Raw genomic sequence first — 17,706 nt, forward strand, 5'->3', positions numbered from 1 at the left:
TTTCTCCCAAAGACAACCCCCAAATAACAGAAAGTATCTGTGCTCTCAATTCTTTGCTCGTCAAGGTATATCGAGCATTGTGGCCTTTTACTCTTTTGGGTGCACGGCATAGAGAAGGTTTTGGAAATATTCACTTTTAAGTTTCTTTTTCCCATGTAGGATGAAAATTCTCTTACTGCTCGCTGCAACCCCATCATGGTCCTAGACATAATAGCCGCATCGTCGGCATATAATAAGATGGGAACGGGCCTATCATTAACAACTGGATAATCATTTTGGAAACTTGTCAGGTGGTCTACAATAGAGTTTATGTAAAAACTAAACAGAAGGGGGGCAAGGATACATCCTTGCCTAACCCCTCTGTTTATGGGAAATTTCTGTGTACATTGTCCCTGGGTCCCGAACCTTACTCTGGCACCAGCCTCTCTATACAGTTCTTTAATAAATACAATGATGGTAGGGTCCACCCCAATGAGCTCCAATGTTGACCAAAGCTGCAGATGATCCACACAGTCAAATGCTGAGCTAAGGTCAACAAAGGTAACAAACAGTTCCCCTTTTTTGGCCTCAGTATATTTTGACATCAGAAGGGACAGATTTAGACATTGTTCCTGGGTGCCCAGGCCTTTTCGGAAACCATATTGGAATTCCGTAATGATCTTATTTTCTGTCTCCCAATACTGAATTCTCTTGAGGATAATCCTTCCCGCAATTTTCATGAGGCCATCTAAAAGGGATATAGGGAGATAGCACGCCGGGTCGTCCCTACTTCCCTTTTTAAAGATGGGGACAACAATGGCTTCTGACCAGGTATTAATTAAGCCACATTTATTACCCATATTCAAGACATTGGTTAAGAGTGGAGTCCAAAGTTCCAAATTTGCTTTATAGACATCAACTGGTGTATAGTCCGGACCTGGGGCTTTCCCCGATGGGCTTTCCCTAATTGCAGTTTCCACTTCTAAGGTAGTGAAGACCAAGTCGATTGGATAAGGGGAAGCTGGGGGGTCACTTGCCTGATGAAGCTGCGTAGATTTATTCAGGGGTGAAGGTGCCCTTTGTTTATTTGTGTTGTCCCCCTGACTATTGGTATAAAGTTTACCATAGTGTTCAACCCAGCGCTCTGCTGTGATTGCTACGTCTATACAGTTCTCAGTACCCTTGGAGTTATAAACTGATCTAATCACTTTCCAGAAAAGGTTGGTATCCTTATTCCTGGCCGCTTCTCCCAAAGCTTCCCAGGCCTCCCGTTTCCTAGTTGCTTTCCTAAGGTTAATCTCTCTCCTATACTCGCGTCTAGCCTCAGAGATTAGGACCCTGTTTTTCGGGATAGCATTTAGAGCTTTCTTCAGGTTCTTTAAGGCAGCTGTACACCTAGAATCAAACCACCCGGTGGCGCGTTTCCCCTTCTTTTTATGGCTCTTGGTAAGAAGGCTTTTTATGTGCTCCTGAATATTAGCAAAAGCTGCCATAATCGCTTTAGGCTCAATATCTTCTTCTAAACAGACAGATATGTCTGCAAAGCAGGAGGTTATTAGGTGGTAGAGGAAGATTGTAGGGTTTAGGGTCTCCCACTTGAGCACATAGCCGTTTAACTTCGTTAAAGTAACCTCCAGAGGATAAAGTGGGCCACTAGGTTCCTTTGCTTTCTCCTGTGGGAGCCTAACCCCAAAGGTAATAGGGTAGTGATCACTCATTGGTTCATCCCCTATCTCCCAAAAGGTTATAAAATTAGGTGTAGTGGGGGATATCAGTGCAAAGTCAATTATACTTTCACAGCCTCTTCCATTATACGTTGGGGCGAAGGGGACTGGGGAAGAGCACGCCTGGTTAATGAAAGTAAGGTCGAAAGTAAACACAATACTGTTAAGGAGAGACCCCAGGTTGGTGTGTGAGAAATGAAAAGGAGCGTCCTCCTCTCGATCTGCAAGGCCGCACAAACCTAACTCAGAGAGTGGACAGACGGTACAATTAAAGTCTCCCACCCACAAAACTGTATGGTCTCCCAGGTTTTGGTGGTCAAGTGAGATGTCAAGTTCTGTCTACGGGGCGGTATAAAGGCCACTGGTAGTTTGTAAATCAAGGTATAAGACAACGTCAGTTTAATCATCATCATCCTCATCATCATCCTCCTCCTCATCCTCATCATCATCATCATCCTCCTCCTCCTCCTCATCATCATCCTCCTCCTCCTCATCCTCATCATCCTCCTCCTCAGCCTCATCATCCTCCCTTCTCATCATCCTCCCTCCTCATCATCCTCCCTCCTCATCATCATCCTCCCTCCTCATCATCATCCTCCCTTCTCATCATCCTCCCTTCTCATCATCCTCCCTTCTCATCATCCTCCCTTCTCATCATCCTCCCTTCTCATCATCCTCCCTTCTCATCATCCTCCCTTCTTATCATCCTCCCTTCTTATCATCCTCCCTTCTTATCATCCTCCCTTCTCATCATCCTCCCTTCTCATCATTCTTCTTATCATCATCCTCCCTTATCATCCTCCCCCTTATCATCATCCTCCCTTCTCATCTTCCTCCCTTATCATCATCCTCCCTTATTATCTCCTCATCCTCCTCCTCCTCCTCCTCCTCCTCATCATCATCATCATCCTCACCCTCATCATCAACCTCATCATCCTCACCTTCATCATCCTCACCTTCCTCATCCTCACCTTCCTCATCCTCACCTTCCTCATCCTCACCTTCCTCATCCTCACCCTCATCATCCTCACCCTCATCATCCTCACCCTCATCATCCTCACCCTCATCATCCTCACCCTCATCATCCTCAGCTTCATCATCCTCAGCTTCATCATCCTCAGCTTCATCATCCTCAGCTTCATCATCCTCACGCTCATCATCCTCACGCTCATCATCCTCACGCTCATCATCCTCACGCTCATCATCCTCACCCTCACCCTCATCATCCTCACCCTCATCATCCTCACCCTCATCATCCTCACCCTCATCATCCTCACCCTCATCATCCTCACCCTCATCATCCTCACCCTCATCATCATCCTCACCCTCATCATCCTCACCCTCATCATCCTCACCCTCATCATCCTCATAATCCTCCTCAGATTCAGAGCCAAAGAGATAATGGAGTCTTTACTGATAGCTACCACATGGAAGAGGCACAGGATTAGTATCAGGGTGCAGGGCAACAGGTTTCACATTTGTAAAGTAATAGTGTGAAATTGGTCAAACTCAACGAAATGCGTTTCTAAGATCTGACACGGACGTTGATGCCAGATCAACAGGGCTCAGTTGCTGGGATCTTGAGGACAGAGTGGAAGCCTGCACTGGAGTGAGTATGGGCAAGGTAAGGGGTACCTGAAAGGTGAGATGATGTTGGGAGAAGCCAGTCAGCGGTAGCCCAACTGGAGGCTCTTGCAGTTCTGTAGGTCCTGAAGGCAAGCCAGAGGAAGCTGGAAGCATATTGAAAATGTTCAACTTGGCCTCATAAGACCTCCATCTGCTAAGGAGTCAACAACGGCCCAAAAACTCAGGTCGCATTGGGACAAATTGAGGCACAGGCTTCATGGGCAGCGATCTTAAAGGAGTGTGAGTGATACCTTGACACATACTCTCTTTTCTGTTTGGAGTCAAAGTCTCCACATGTGGCTGAGTCCCACTTCAATTTTTTAAGCTTGTGCTTGGACTTCGACTGCTCTGAGTATTTCGAGCAGGGTCATCTGAACAGCCCCATGGCTGTGCCCGTGACTTTGAGCGCAATCAGTGCGAAGGCCACAACTTTTTTTGTGTACGCTGACATAGAACTACGCCTCCTGCTCTTGATTCACCTTCAGGTGTGGTAGGACACATTCATCACACAACTTCAAGTCGTATCTGGCACACCTCATGCGGCTCCATGACTGACATCCGTTTCATGTAGTTGAAGAATGCATAGAGTGAATTCTGCGATTTTTGGTGGGAATATTTTTCATAGAACACAGTGGAAATGTTTTGGATGTGTTAAAAGAAAGGGCAAAGTCAAGAGCGAAGCTCCAGATCCATGTTGGAAGGCACCAAAGGAAAGGAAATGCTGTCAGCAAGCAAGGGTAGCGCTTAAATGCGACTCCAATCTGTCAGTTCCAGGGCAGTATAGAGCCAGTGTGGAGCCTAACAAAGCCACCTAGTAGCATTCGTGAACCCTACTACAAAATTCTCTGCATCCGATCTAGCGCTTGGCGGATATTCAAAGGTGAGAAAACACACAAAAACTACATATATGTGTGTGTGTATATATGTGTGTGTGTGTATATATATAAATATATATAGAGACATATATATACAAACATATATACACACACTCACACGAAAGAGAGATAACATGTTTAGGTGCTATTAGTACACAAACTGCAGTGGTGGCAAACTCACATTTGACAGGGAACTGTGAAATATGGAAAATACATCATGGTATCCTGTGAAATATAGATTTTAATAGCATAATGACAGCCCCTAAAGGACTCTGTAGAGCTTTATCACGGTCATTGTGCACGGAGGACAATAACCTGGATGCGACTACGTTAGTGGCGAAATAGGCAACTGTACCTCATAAAGCATAAACCTGACATCAGCCTGTTGGCTGAGGCATCGTCTCAAACTGCCCAGAATTTCCAAACAGAAGGCCTCATTAGCAGCAGAGTTGTATCTCATGTGAACATCGACCTGCACCTGAGAGAAGGATGAAACAAACAAAAAAACACATTCAAAACTAGTTATTGAGTAAGTCGAAAAGAAGGAAAGTGTCATATTTGTCAATTATAGCTCAGAAAGGTTGGGAACCGACGTCATTTATGATTGGTATTTTTTTTGTGTTGCTATGGTAATTAAACTACTCCCAAAGATTTTGACCATGGGTGAACATTACCAAGACAATCTCTCAACTTTAAATTAATTTAGCTCATAAACTATATGAAATGACCTAATGCTGAAACGTCCTCTTCTTAAATGTATTTATTAAATGTATTAGTTTTGTAACATGATATGGTTATCATCTTAGTTAGTACTTAGCTAAGGGCCAATATGACAGTTCCAATTTCAGGAGTTTTTTGAAGCACAGATGTGTGGGAACCTCCCTGGGAAAAGGATTCAGATTGTTGCAGGGTTATGTTACCCCCCAGGCGTCTTGTTCCAGGTGTTCGTAAACATAAATATCTCTACTACGGGTGTTATGAAAGATCAGCTTTTCTAATTATGATAGGTCTTTAGCCCAAAAAGCATGGTGGGTAAAACTTTGAATTACAGTTCTGTTTCACCAGGAGCCAGAGGAGAGCTTTAAAAAAAGGTTTTGCCTTGTCTTGTTTTCTAAATGTGAGACATATTACTGCATTCTTTGCATCTCTCGGTTAGTTAATTGGGAAGACCAGTGTCTTTTGATGTTACAACGGTGAAGGCAATCCATTACAAAGTCTTTGATTAGGATTCTGAAGCCCCTTCTAATAACGTTAAAAAAATCTCTTTCCAGAATACTTGGCTCAAGTTCAGGAGGCTCAGATGGGCAAGGTGACCAGCACAGAAGTCTGCTGCCAGCATCAGTGAATGGTGCCGTTAAGCATTCTTAGGCCCATGTACTTTCTGCCAATTACAAAATCATAAGACGTTAACTATAACAAACCAGGGCTATACGTATGTATTAACCCCTTTGATGCTGATGACGAGCTCAGCTCGTCATCAGCCACGGGGGGTGTGTGCGGATGACGAGCTGAGCTCGTCATCTAACGCGGCTTTTGTAAAAAAGCCGCGCAGCGCAAAAATGACCGCCGCAGCGATGCGGTTAAAGACAAGGGGGGGGTCAATAGTTATCTTCTTCGGATGACGTTAAAGATGAACAACTAAAAAGATCTGCAAGAGAGAGAGACTAAAGGAATGCCCTATTCACACAGCCGATGTCTCTTCTTCAAAGTTTCAACAGATCATTTGTTGAGCTAATGCATGCAAAAATATTTTTGGGCAACCCTGTACTGCATAAGGCTTGCAGTACCTGAATCATAACTATTTCTCTACCAGTATCAATTAGCATAAAGTAATCTTCATGTAGAGCAACCCCACAAAAATGAAACATATCTCACTGCCTTGTATTGTACTACAACATTTGTATAGCAGTAACTAGCTGTGGGGGTGCTGAAGCGCTTGCCTACATGCTAAAACGATTAGGTTGTGTAGTTGGAAGTGGGTTCTTCGTTTTGAATCAGTGAGAAAAAGTGTTTGAGTCTGCCGTGAGGACCACTGAGGTAAAGTTACCATTTTATGGCATGCAGTGCTGAACAGTGTGATGGGTGAACAAATGTAACAGACAGTCGAGCAGTTTATGGTTTTCAGTTAGCTACCTGCTCTGAGCACCTCTGCAGGTCCATCTATAGTATTTCTTATGTTCATAGTCCACGTAGATGGTTACTAGACTGAGTTGTCCATTCTCAGGTATTCTATTCGAATTTATGGTCCTGAGTAAACATAGTTAAAGAGGGAAATGGTGGCGAGGTCTGACTCCTGCTGCGTGCACAACGAACACAAAACCTGGATCACTCAATGTCCACATACTCTCATATTCAGCATATTTCACCAGTTCTGTAAAAGATTTGAATCACAAGACACTGTAGTTACCCGGGCTGCCCATTCCTCAAAGCATAAATCAGGCGTGCAACGTCCATTGGGCTAAAAGGGTTTCAGCCTCCCCATCATGAAGCCTTGGCTACTGCAGCTTTCAGGACACACACCGTTCTTTAGCTGATGTGTGCCGAACTGTGCTGGAGATTGGGCCTCAGAAACGGACTCCTCTTAAGTATTTACAGTTCATTCAGTGATTAAAAAAAATAGGAACTGTGATCCCGAGTGCAATCAGGTAGGTTCAGAATTGGGGTTAGAGACAGGGCTAAAAAGAACAAAATACTTTTCAACTATTTTTTTGCCTTTAACCTTCAGGTAAATACATAAAAATTAGTATGCAATAAATCCAAATGAAGGTAATGATGGGCAATGCATTGTTTTATCTTATGAACGTTCAAATGGTTAATGCAATCACTGCACATCTTTGTGTGTGTAACCAGACAGTCACAGTACTGAATACTGGTTGGAGCACTAGGGAATAGTGAGATGTATTTACAGTGCTATGAGAGCTCCCACCTGGCGACTGAAACCATTGCAAATGTGTAAGTCAATATTTTAAAATGGTATTACACACAATAGAAGAATAGCCTGCCGCAAAAAGTATGAACATATTTAGGCCCTCATGACGATTCAGGTACGTCAGAATTACCTCAGCTGTTTTTTCAGAGTGTCGTAGAACTAGACCATACTTTATTGTGCAGCAATTATACAAGCTAAAATTGTATGAGGCTTTAGCTGTCAAAGCAGCCAAGCCTCACTTTTCAGTTTTTTTCTTGCCAGGGGCAAACATACAAGGCTACCCCTGCCAGATAAAACCTTCCCCTTCTCTTCCCTAGTCCACCACCATCCGTCCTCAGCGTCCACCCCATCCAGTGGTCCCTTCATATAATTACCACCTACTCAGAGCAGATAACAAACATATGCGAGAAACCGCACGGAATTGGGAAGGCTGTGCGGTACTACTGATTGATTTCAAACAGACATTCCCCATTTCATGAGTTTTAAGTAGTAGTTTCTTACCTGTAACTCCAGTTCTGTAGTAGGGGTATCTCTGTGATAGTCATAATCTGTGAATAGTCCCACCCATGTGCGGGGACCCCGGAGCAATCAAAAAAGTATCTTAAGTCGTCTTTTTCTGCAGTCCTGCATAGGCACTTAAGAGAAAATGAAAGACAAATAATGCAGCCTGACATTAACAAGGCTACATTGGCCAGCACTTCATCCTGAAGTGAAAAGGATAGCCAAATAACATCATTACATTTACACATTTTACAGAGTTTTACCACACATAGAGAAACTCTCCTTCACAGAACCCTTTTACATGATAGAGAGGAAGGGTTGAACAGACAAGCCTCATAGGCTGCCATTATGTGCCTGGAAATGGGATATTGTGCCTTTAAGGAACCCTCCAGAGACCTTCGGTATCCCATGATGCACAGCCAAAGGCAAGTTACTTTCAGTTATTTTTATAGGTCCCTTAAAGCCAGGCCTGTAGCATCCAAGAAAAACGTTTTCTTCCACCGGAGAGGAGGGTGGGTCGATTATGACTATCACAGAGATACCCCTACTACGGAACTGGAGTTACAGGTAAGAAACTACTCCTTTTGTAGTAGGGGATCTTAGAGTATAGTTATAATCTGTGAATAGAATGGCAAGCCCATCCCAACAACCAAATCCAGCGGTGAAAGACAACTAGAAGAAAAAACATTACTGAGCAAATAAATTCCTCAGCGAAGCCTGCCCAACTTGCGCATCTGTCCTGGCACCAGAATCCAGGCAGTAATGTTTAGCAAATGTGTTGACAGACTTCCACGTAGCCACCCTACAGATGTCTGCAATGGGAACGTTACGTAGCAAAGCCGCTGTAACCGCTTTGCCTCTAGTCGAATGAGCCTTACGCTTACCCCTAGAGTCTTGTTAGCCTTCTGGTAACATAGTTGCATACAGGACACAATCCACCTAGATATGGACTGTTTGGAGGTGGCAAGGCCAGTCTTGACTGAACCGTAATTCACAAACAACTGATCTGACCTACGAATGTCTTTGGTCTTATCTAAGTAGAATTTCAACACCCGCCTCACATCAAGTGAATGAAGGGACCTCTCCGCCGGAGAGGAAGGATGTTGAAAAAATGTAGGTAACGTGATCGTCTGGTTGACATGGAAATCAGATATCACTTTAGGGAGAAACTTAGGGTGAGTCCTCATGAAAACCTTGGAAGCATGAAATACAGTATAGGGGTCCTGACAACACAGAGCCTGAATCTCACTCACCCTGGAAGCCAATGTTATAGCCACAAGGAAAGCCGCCTTCCAGGACAAATGCTGTAGCGAAGCCTTATGAATAGGCTCAAAAGGCTCCCTCATCAACCTTGACAGCACCACATTCAGCTCCCACGAAGGTGAAGGACGCCTAACAGGGGGAAATACCTTCTTCAAACCCTCCAAAAAATCTTTAATTACAGGTATCCGGAAAAAGGATGTTTGTGAAGGGCATTTCCTATTTCCTAATGTGCTAATGCTGCGAGGTGAACCTTAATAGAATGGAAATAAAGGTCAGATTTTGCTAAATGCAGGAGGCATGGAAGGATGACATCTTCTTTGCAGGAGACCTGGTCAGCATTCTTGGACGTGCACCAAATGCAGAACCTTTTCCACTTGTAGGCATAGGAGGTCCTGGTGGATGGTCTCTTAGCATCCTTCAGTATTTCCATGCAGTTGTCAGGCAAGTTCAAGTGTCCATACTGCACTATCTCAGGAGCCATGCCGCCAAACTCAACGATAAGAGGTTAGGGTGGACCATCTGCCCCCGAACTTCGTTAGAAGGTCCAACCAACATGGAAGCCGCAGATGGGGTTGGAGAGACCGGTGGAGCAGGTCTGTGAACCACCATTGCCGAGGCCACTCCAGAGCAATGTGGATCATTCGCGCTCTGGATTGAGACAGCTTGATGAGCACTGCTGGAATCAGGGGAATGGGTGGAAAAGCGTACAGAAAGATGTTCGACCAGCTGATCCTTGGTGCATTCCCCAGAGTCCCCAGCTGGTAAAACCTGAAGGCGAAGTTTCGGCATTTGCTGTTTTCGGCGGTGGCGAACAGATCTATTTCTGGAGTGCCCGATCTTGCGAAGATGTTTTTTAGCACCTCGTCGTTTAGGACCCACTCTTGGTTTTCCTGAACGAGTCTGCTGAGTGCATCCGCCTGAGTATTTTGCACACCTGGTAGACGAGTAGCCGTTATCGTCAGTCTCCTGGCTAGCAGTCAGTGCCAGATCAATTGCCCTTCCTGAGACAGTGTGCGTGATCTCGATCCCCCCTGCTTTTTGAGGTAATACATTGTGATTGTATTGTCCGTCTGTGCAAGCAGGGAGCTGGTCTGGAAGGACAGATAAAAGACTTTCAGCGCCAAATGAACAGCTCTGAGTACCAGAAAATTGATATGATATGTGGACTCCGCCTGTGACCTCGTTCCTTGGATCTGCAGATGGTCCGAATACGCTCCCCATCCCTGGAGAGAAGCATCCGTTACAATGGTCTGTATTGAAAGTCCTTGTGGAATGGAACCCCCTAGAGGAGATTCTCTGCTGAACACCATCACTTCAGGGACTGCTGAGCGTGCTGAGACAGTGTGATCCTGTCCTCCCAGCTCACTCTTTTCTGGTCCCATTGATCCTCCAGACATTCCTGCAGTGGTCTCATGTGGAGGCGTGAATGTGGTGTGAGGAAGCTGCAAGAAGCCATCGACCCCAGGAGAGACGACACTGTCCTCACCGTCGTTGAAGAAACGGACATGAGAGTCTGAGCCTTCCAAAGGATCGATAAGCGTTGCTTCTCCGAAGGACACACGCTTGCTCTGAGAGTATCGATGGAGGCTCCCAAGTACTGCAGACACTGAACAGGAGTCGGAACGGACTTGGACATGTTGATGTGCAGACCCAGTTGGTTCAACAGAATAGCCGTCCTGTTGAAATGCAATTGCGCTTCCTGGAAGGTGGAGGCTTTGATCAACCAGTCGTCCAGGTCCAAATTATATGATATGATATGATAAATGGGATTTGTAGAGCGCACGTTCACCAGCAGTTTCTTGGCGTTTAAGTGGAAGGGCTGAGGGACAAATACCTTGTTCTTCCTCAGGTGCGCTGCCACCAAGGCCATGCATTTCGAAAACGTCATGGGTGCAGACTTCAGACCAAATGGAAGTACGGTGTACTGATAGTGGTTGTTGCCGACTAGGAAGCGCAGGAACTTCTGATGTTTCTGTGCAATGGGCACATGGAAGTACGCATCCTGTAGATCTATTGTGCAAAGCAAGTCTCCTCGATGCAGCTGAGGATAAATCTGGTGCAAGGACAGCATGCAAAATTTCTCTCTGCAAATCCATTTGTATGCTTGTAGCAAATCCAGAATGGGCCTGAACTAGTTTTTGTCCTTTTTGCGCACAAGAAAAAACCTTGAGTATAGACCCTTTCCCCTTTGAGACAGAGGGACGCCTTTTAGCGCCCTTTTTTGTAACAGGGTCTTGGCCTACGCTTGAAGTTCGCGCAACAGGTACTGCGAGCGAACCGGTGAGATAGCTGGAGGAGGGCTTAGAAAACGTAGACTGTATCCATTACAAACAATATTTAGCACCCACTTGTCTGAGTAATTTTTCTCCACTCTGCTGGGTAATTCTGAATGCTTCCCCCCACTGGAGTGGGTAACAGAAGAGGGGGTAGTAATCCCTCAGGGCTTAGACCCAGCTGGGCCCTGATTCCCCAATGCGCACTGCTGGTTGCCTCTGCCCCTCTGACGCTTCTGGAAGGGCTGCCTCTGGTATTGTTGTTGCTGCTGCTGTTGTCCAGCTTGGCGACCCTGCCCTCGCTGGAATCGCTGGGAGAAGTAGCGCCTTTGGTATGGACGGAAAGACTTCCACTGTTCCTTTGGCTTCTCCAAGCCCACGGCCTTCAGCATTTCAACTTCCGCCTTCATGCGGGCCATTTCCTCATCCGCATGGGTCCCGAAGAGGGTGGACTCCGAAAAGTGCAAGTTGGCAATCCGCTGTTGCGCCTCTGGTTTCAGAGAGGCAAGTCGCAACCAGGAATGGCGTCTCAAATTCACCCTGTGGCAGTACCCATGAGCCGCCAGGAGAGAGATGTCTGCAGCCACGCTGATGATTTGATTGGAAACCATCATGCCTTCATTCAAGATTTCTTGAAAATCTTCCCTTCTGTCCGTCGGGAGGAGTTCAATGAATTGTTGGAGTGACTCCCATAGCGACCGGTCATAGCGACCCAAAAGCGCAGTTGAACTCGCTGCTTTCATGGAAGTGGCCACTGTACTGCAGACCTTCCTTCCCGCCGAATCCATTTGACAGCTCTCCTTATCCGGAGGGACCGTAGACGAAGGAGCAGTAGAATGTTGCTTCTTTGCCGCTGTCACAATGACCGAATACGGTGCAGGATTTGTTCTCAGAAATGCAGGATCCGAATCCGGGGGCCTGTACTTCTTCTGATGTCGAGATGGAGTAGACTTCATCGAAGCCGGCGTCAGGATCAGCACCATGGCCGGTTCCTCCAACCCTGGCACCAAAGGTAGTAACGGACAGGAGAGGTGCCTACGCTGTAGCGTTTCGAATATGACAACGGTGGACGGAGTAGGCACCTTCAGTGCTATCCCAAGTTTTGCTGTTTCCCTCAGCAGCACGTCCTGAAAGGAGTAGTTTCTGTCCTGTAACTCCAGTTCTGTAGTAGGGGTATCTCTGTTATAGTCATAATCTAGTGAATAGTCCCGCCCATGTGCGTGGACCCCGGCAATCAAAAATAATCTCTTAAGTTGTCAAAATAATGCAGAAACTGCAAAGACACTTAAGAGAGAATTTAAAGACAAATAATGCAGCCTATATCCACAGGCTACACTGTCCAGTACTTCAACTAGAAATTCCACCAAAAAAACACCACACATAAAACAGCCTGCAGTTTCTACCATAGAGAAACTTGCCTCCCCCATTCAAAGACTCTGGAATGATAGAGAGGAAGGTAGGGACAGACAAGCCCCATAGGCTGCCATTATGTGGCTTAAATAGGATACTGTGCCTTTAAGAGAACTTTCCAGAACTTCTCCCAGTATCCCAGAATGCATAGCAGGTCCCTCTACTTTCAGTTCTTTTTGAAGGCGAAGCACGCCAGACCTGTCGCATTCTTTACATGATGAAAAATCTCCACCGGGGAGGAGGGCGGGCGCTTATGACTATAACAGAGATACCCCTACTACAGAACTGGAGTTACAGGACAGAAATTACTCCTTCTGTAGTAGGGGATCTCTGTGTATAGTCATAATCTAGTGAATAGAATGGCAAGCCCATCCCCACACCAAAGCGGCGGTGGAGAATAATACATAACGCCACTACTGTGCGAACAAATTCCGCAGCGAAGCCTGCCCAACCTGAGCGTCTGCCCTGGCATCAGTGTCCAGGCAGTAATGCTTAGCAAAGGTATGAACCGACTTCCAAGTGGCTGCCTTGCATATTTCAGCAATCGGCACGTTACGGAGCAGAGCCGTCGTGGCAGCTTTGCCCCTGGTGGAATGAGCCTTAGGCTTACCTCCTAAGGTCTTATTAGCTTTCTGATAACACAATTGTATGCCGGACACAATCCACCTAGAGATGGACTGCTTAGAGGTCGCAAGACCCGTCCTGACCGATCCATAATTGACAAACAACTGGTCAGACCTACGAATATCTTTGGTTTTATCCAGATAAAATTTCAACACCCTCCTCACATCCAGGGAATGGAGAGACCTCTCCGCTGGGGATGAAGGGTTCTGAAAAAACGTAGGCAAAGTTATAGTCTGGTTGACATGAAAATCAGAAATAACCTTGGGAAGAAATTTAGGGTGAGTACGCATAACAACCTTAGCAGCATGAAATACAGTATAAGGTTCATTACAACACAACGCCTGAATTTCACTCACCCTGCGGGCCGATGTAATGGCCACGAGGAACGCCGCCTTACAGGACAGGTGCTGCAACGAAGCCTTATGAATAGGTTCAAAAGGCTCCTTCATCAATCTGGACAGCACCACATTCAATTCCCAGGAAGGTGAGGGAAGCCTGACAGGAGGGAATACTTTCTTCAAACCTTCCAGAAAATCTTTGATCACAGGGATCTGGAAAAAGGAAGTCTGTGAAGGGCATTTCCTGTAGGCAGTCAATGCAGCAAGATGTACCTTAATGGAATGGACATTAAGGCCAGACTGCGCCAAATGTAAAAGGTAAGGAAGGATGACATCTTCCTTGCAGGTCGTAGGATCATGGTTCTTAGACTGGCACCAGATACAAAACCTCTTCCACTTGTAAGCATATGAAGTCCGAGTGGAAGGTCTCTTAGACTCCTTCAGTATGTCCATGCAATCATCGGGCAGATTCAGATGGCCATATTGCACTATCTCAGGAGCCATGCCGCAAAACTCAAAGACGAGAGGTTGGGATGCAACATCCGCCCCCCGAACTTCGTGAGAAGGTCCGGCCTGCACGGCAACCGAATGTGAGGAAGGAGAGACCGGTGAAGCAGGTCCGTGAACCACCACTGCCTGGGCCACTCCAGGGCGATGAGTATCATCCGAGCTCTGGACCGGGCCAGCTTGATGAGCACCGCCGGAATCAGGGGAATGGGGGGAAAGGCGTACAGAAAGCTGTTTGTCCAGCTGATCCATAACGCATTCCCCAGCGTCCCTTGCTGGAAGTACCTGGAGGCGAAGTCTCTGCACTTGCTGTTTTCGGCGGTGGCGAACAAATCTACATCTGGAGTTCCCCACCTTGCGAAGACTTCTCCTAGTACTTCGTCGTTTATGACCCATTCGTGGTTTTCCTGGAGCAGTCTGCTCAGTGCGTCTGCCTGAACATTCTGCACACCTGGTAGATGGGTGGCCGTTATCGTCAGTCCTCTGGCGAGAAGCCAGTGCCAGATCATCTGCGCCTCCTGTGACAGAGTGCGCGATCTCGATCCCCCCTGCTTGTTGAGGTAATACATCGTGGTGGTATTGTCCGTCTGTACAAGCAGAGAGTTGGTCTGGAAGGACGGAAGAAAGGCCTTCAGCGCCAAGTGAACAGCCCTGAGTTCCAGGAAATTGATGTGATACGTGGCCTCCATAGGTGACCACGTGCCTTGGATCTGTAGAGTCCCGGAGTGCGCTCCCCATCCCAGAAGAGACGCATCCGTCACGACAGTCTGCGTGGGAATGTCCTTGTGAAAGGGAACCCCGCTGAGGAGATTCTCCGCCGAACACCACCACTTCAGAGACTGAAGAGCACGCAGCGACAGGCGAATCTTGTTGTCCCAAGATCCTTTCCTCTGATCCCACTGGTCCTCCAAGCACTCCTGCAGCGGTCTCATGTGCAGCCGTGCGTGTGGCGTCAGGAAGATACAAGAGGCCATCGATCCCAGTAGAGAAGACACCGTCCTCACTGTTGTAGATGGAGTCGTCATAAGAGCCTGAGCCTTCCGAAGGAGTGATAATCGTCGCTCTTCCGAAGGAGACACGCTTGCTGACAGCGTATTGATGGAGGCTCCCAAGTACTGTATACATTGGACCGGAGTCGGGACAGACTTGGCCAAGTTGATGTGCAGCCCTAGCTTGTTCAAGAGAACGCACGTCTTCTGGAAGTGTGCTCGCGCTTCCGAGAAGGAGGATGCCTTGATCCACCAATCGTCCAGGTACGGGTAGACGAACACCTTGTTCTTCCTCAGGTGTGCTGCTACCACCGCCATGCACTTCGAGAACGTTCTCGGCGCAGACTTCAGTCCGAATGGGAGTACTGTGTATTGATAGTGATTGGTGCCGACTTGGAATCGCAGGAACTTCCTGTGTTTGTGTGCAATGGGCACATGGAAGTAAGCATCCTGTAGGTCTATAGCGCATAGCCAGTCTCCCTGTTGCAACTGAGGGTAAATCTGATGCAACGACAGCATGCAAAACTTTTCTCTGCGAATCCATTTGTTTGCCTGCCGCAAATCCAGAATGGGCCTGAACTCGTTCTTGTCCTTCTTGCGAACCAGAAAGAACCGGGAGTACAGACCTCTTCCTCTCTGAGACAGAGGTACGTCTTCTATCGCCCTTTTCCTCAACAGGATATCCGCTTCCGCCTGAAGCTCGCGCAGCTGAAACTGCGAGCTGACCGGGGGAATAGCTGGAGGAGGGCTGGTGAACCGAAGACTGTATCCATTGCAAACAATATTCAGCACCCACTTGTCCGGAGTAATTTTTCTCCACTCTGCCAGAAAAAATTGGATGCTTCCCCCTACCGGAGTGGGTAACGGATCCGGGGGAAGTAGGTTCCTAGGGCCTAGGGCGCCTGAGCCGATTGCTGGCCTCCCCTGCCCTTCTGGCGCTTCTGGAACGGCTTACAGAACTGGTGTTGCTGTTGCGATTGCCCTGAAGCCTGTCCCCGTCCTCGGCCTTGTCCGCCGAACCGCCGTTGGAAAGGGCGGTACTGCTCCTTGGTCTCTTTGGGCTTTTCCAGGCCCACAGCCGTCAGCGTCTCGGCCTCCGCCTTCATGCGGGCCATTTCATCGTCAGCATGCTTCCCGAAGAGGGTCTCACCGGAGAACGGCAGATTGGCCACCCTCTGCTGTGCGTCCGGTTTCAGGGACGTAAGCCGGAGCCATGCGTGGCGCCGTTGGTTGACACCGTGGCAAAATCCGTGAGCCGCCAACAGGGAAGAGTCCGCTGCCGCGCTGATTATCTGGTTGGCCACCAGCATCCCCTCATTTAGTACTTCCATGAAGTCTTCACGCTGCTCCCGAGGTAAATGCTCCGCAAAGCGCTCGAGGGAGTCCCAGAGGGCGCGGTCGTATCGGCCCAACAGAGCCGTGGCACTCGCCGCTTTCATGGAGGTAGCGGAAGTTCCACAGACTTTTCTCCCCGCCGAATCCATCCACCTTGACTCCTTATCCGGGGGAACCGTGGAGGAAGGAGTGGTGGCATGCTGCTTGCGAGCCGCCGTGACGATGACAGAGTCAGGCGGAGGCTCCGTTCTCAAAAAGGCCGGATCCCAATCAGGAGCCCGGTACTTCTTTAGTATTCTTGATGGAGCCGCCTTCGTCACCGCGGGGGTGAGAAACAGATCCATAGCCGGTTCCTCCAGGCCCGGCACCAGAGGCAGGAGAGGACGCTTTTGATGTAGAGTCTCGAAAATGACCGACGTCTTCAGAGTAGGCACCGTCAGGGAGATGCCCAACTTCGCAGCGCCCCTCAACAGGACGTCCTGAAATGCCCCCAGGTCATCTATCGGGGACACTCTCGTGTCCGGTGACCCCGATAGGGTAGGGGAATAATCCCTGGTCCCAGAGGACCTCGTGTGTGAGCGGGATTCGCGCCGCCTACGGCGGTGACTCGACCTTGTGGATGATCTGCGTCGTGCTCTCTCCTTCTTCCCAGAGCGAGAGCGAGACCTGCCTGCTCGAGGGCGCTCCTTCGGTCTACGTGGAGGAGACTTCCTTGGATCCTCACGGGGATTCGTCGGTTCCTCCCGGGGTTTCGGTTTCAGGGTCCCCTTAGGAGGAACAGGCAGGGACGGCAGGGAAGTGGACCTCGGAGGAGGAACCTTCGGCTGCGGGGTGGGCCCATGCGGAGGGACCGGAGGTGGAAGAGGGTCCCCTGAAGGCTGTGGCGGTTTGGGTGGGGGGTCCTCCTTAGGAACAGGAGGAGGAGGAGGAGTCCTGGGCCGAGATGGTGTGTACACTTCCGAGTACAATGTGCCCGTTGACCCTTTAGGCGAAGGGTGCGGAGAGCCAGCCCCATCAGCAGGCGACCGCTTCCTCTTGCGTCCTCCACTGGAAGTAGCGTGACTTCTGGGACTAGAATCCCTCTTGCGCCGTTTTGGAGAGGGTGACCGACTCCTAGACGCTGACCGCTGTCTGCTGGATGCAGAGCGACGCCTCTCTGGCGTAGAACGACGCTTCCTGGACTCCGGCGTCGATCGCCGTCTCCCCTGCGTCGACCCTCTGCTCCTCGGCGTCGACCGTCGACTCCTCGACGTCGACCTCCTCTTCCGCGACATCGTACGTCGTCTTCTCGACGTCGAGCGTTCCGTCTTCGACGACGAACGTCGCCGTCGTC

The 17,706-nt window shown here is 48.3% G+C and overlaps 1 protein-coding gene across 1 annotated transcript in view; it reads right to left on the reverse strand.

Annotated features, from left to right (window-relative positions):
• Positions 1–17,706, reverse strand: part of FANCI (FA complementation group I) — a 636,131-nt gene that overhangs the window by 394,518 nt on the left and 223,907 nt on the right. Inside the window, exon 18 of the mRNA XM_086958134.1 lies at positions 4,560–4,682. Within this exon, the coding sequence (XP_086814260.1) occupies positions 4,560–4,682 (123 nt within the window). The remainder of the gene's footprint in view (positions 1–4,559; positions 4,683–17,706) is intronic.

This window comes from Lissotriton vulgaris, chromosome 2_1 (assembly GCF_964263255.1).
Source record: "Lissotriton vulgaris chromosome 2_1, aLisVul1.2, whole genome shotgun sequence".
In the NCBI taxonomy this organism is placed as follows: domain Eukaryota; kingdom Metazoa; phylum Chordata; class Amphibia; order Caudata; family Salamandridae; genus Lissotriton; species Lissotriton vulgaris.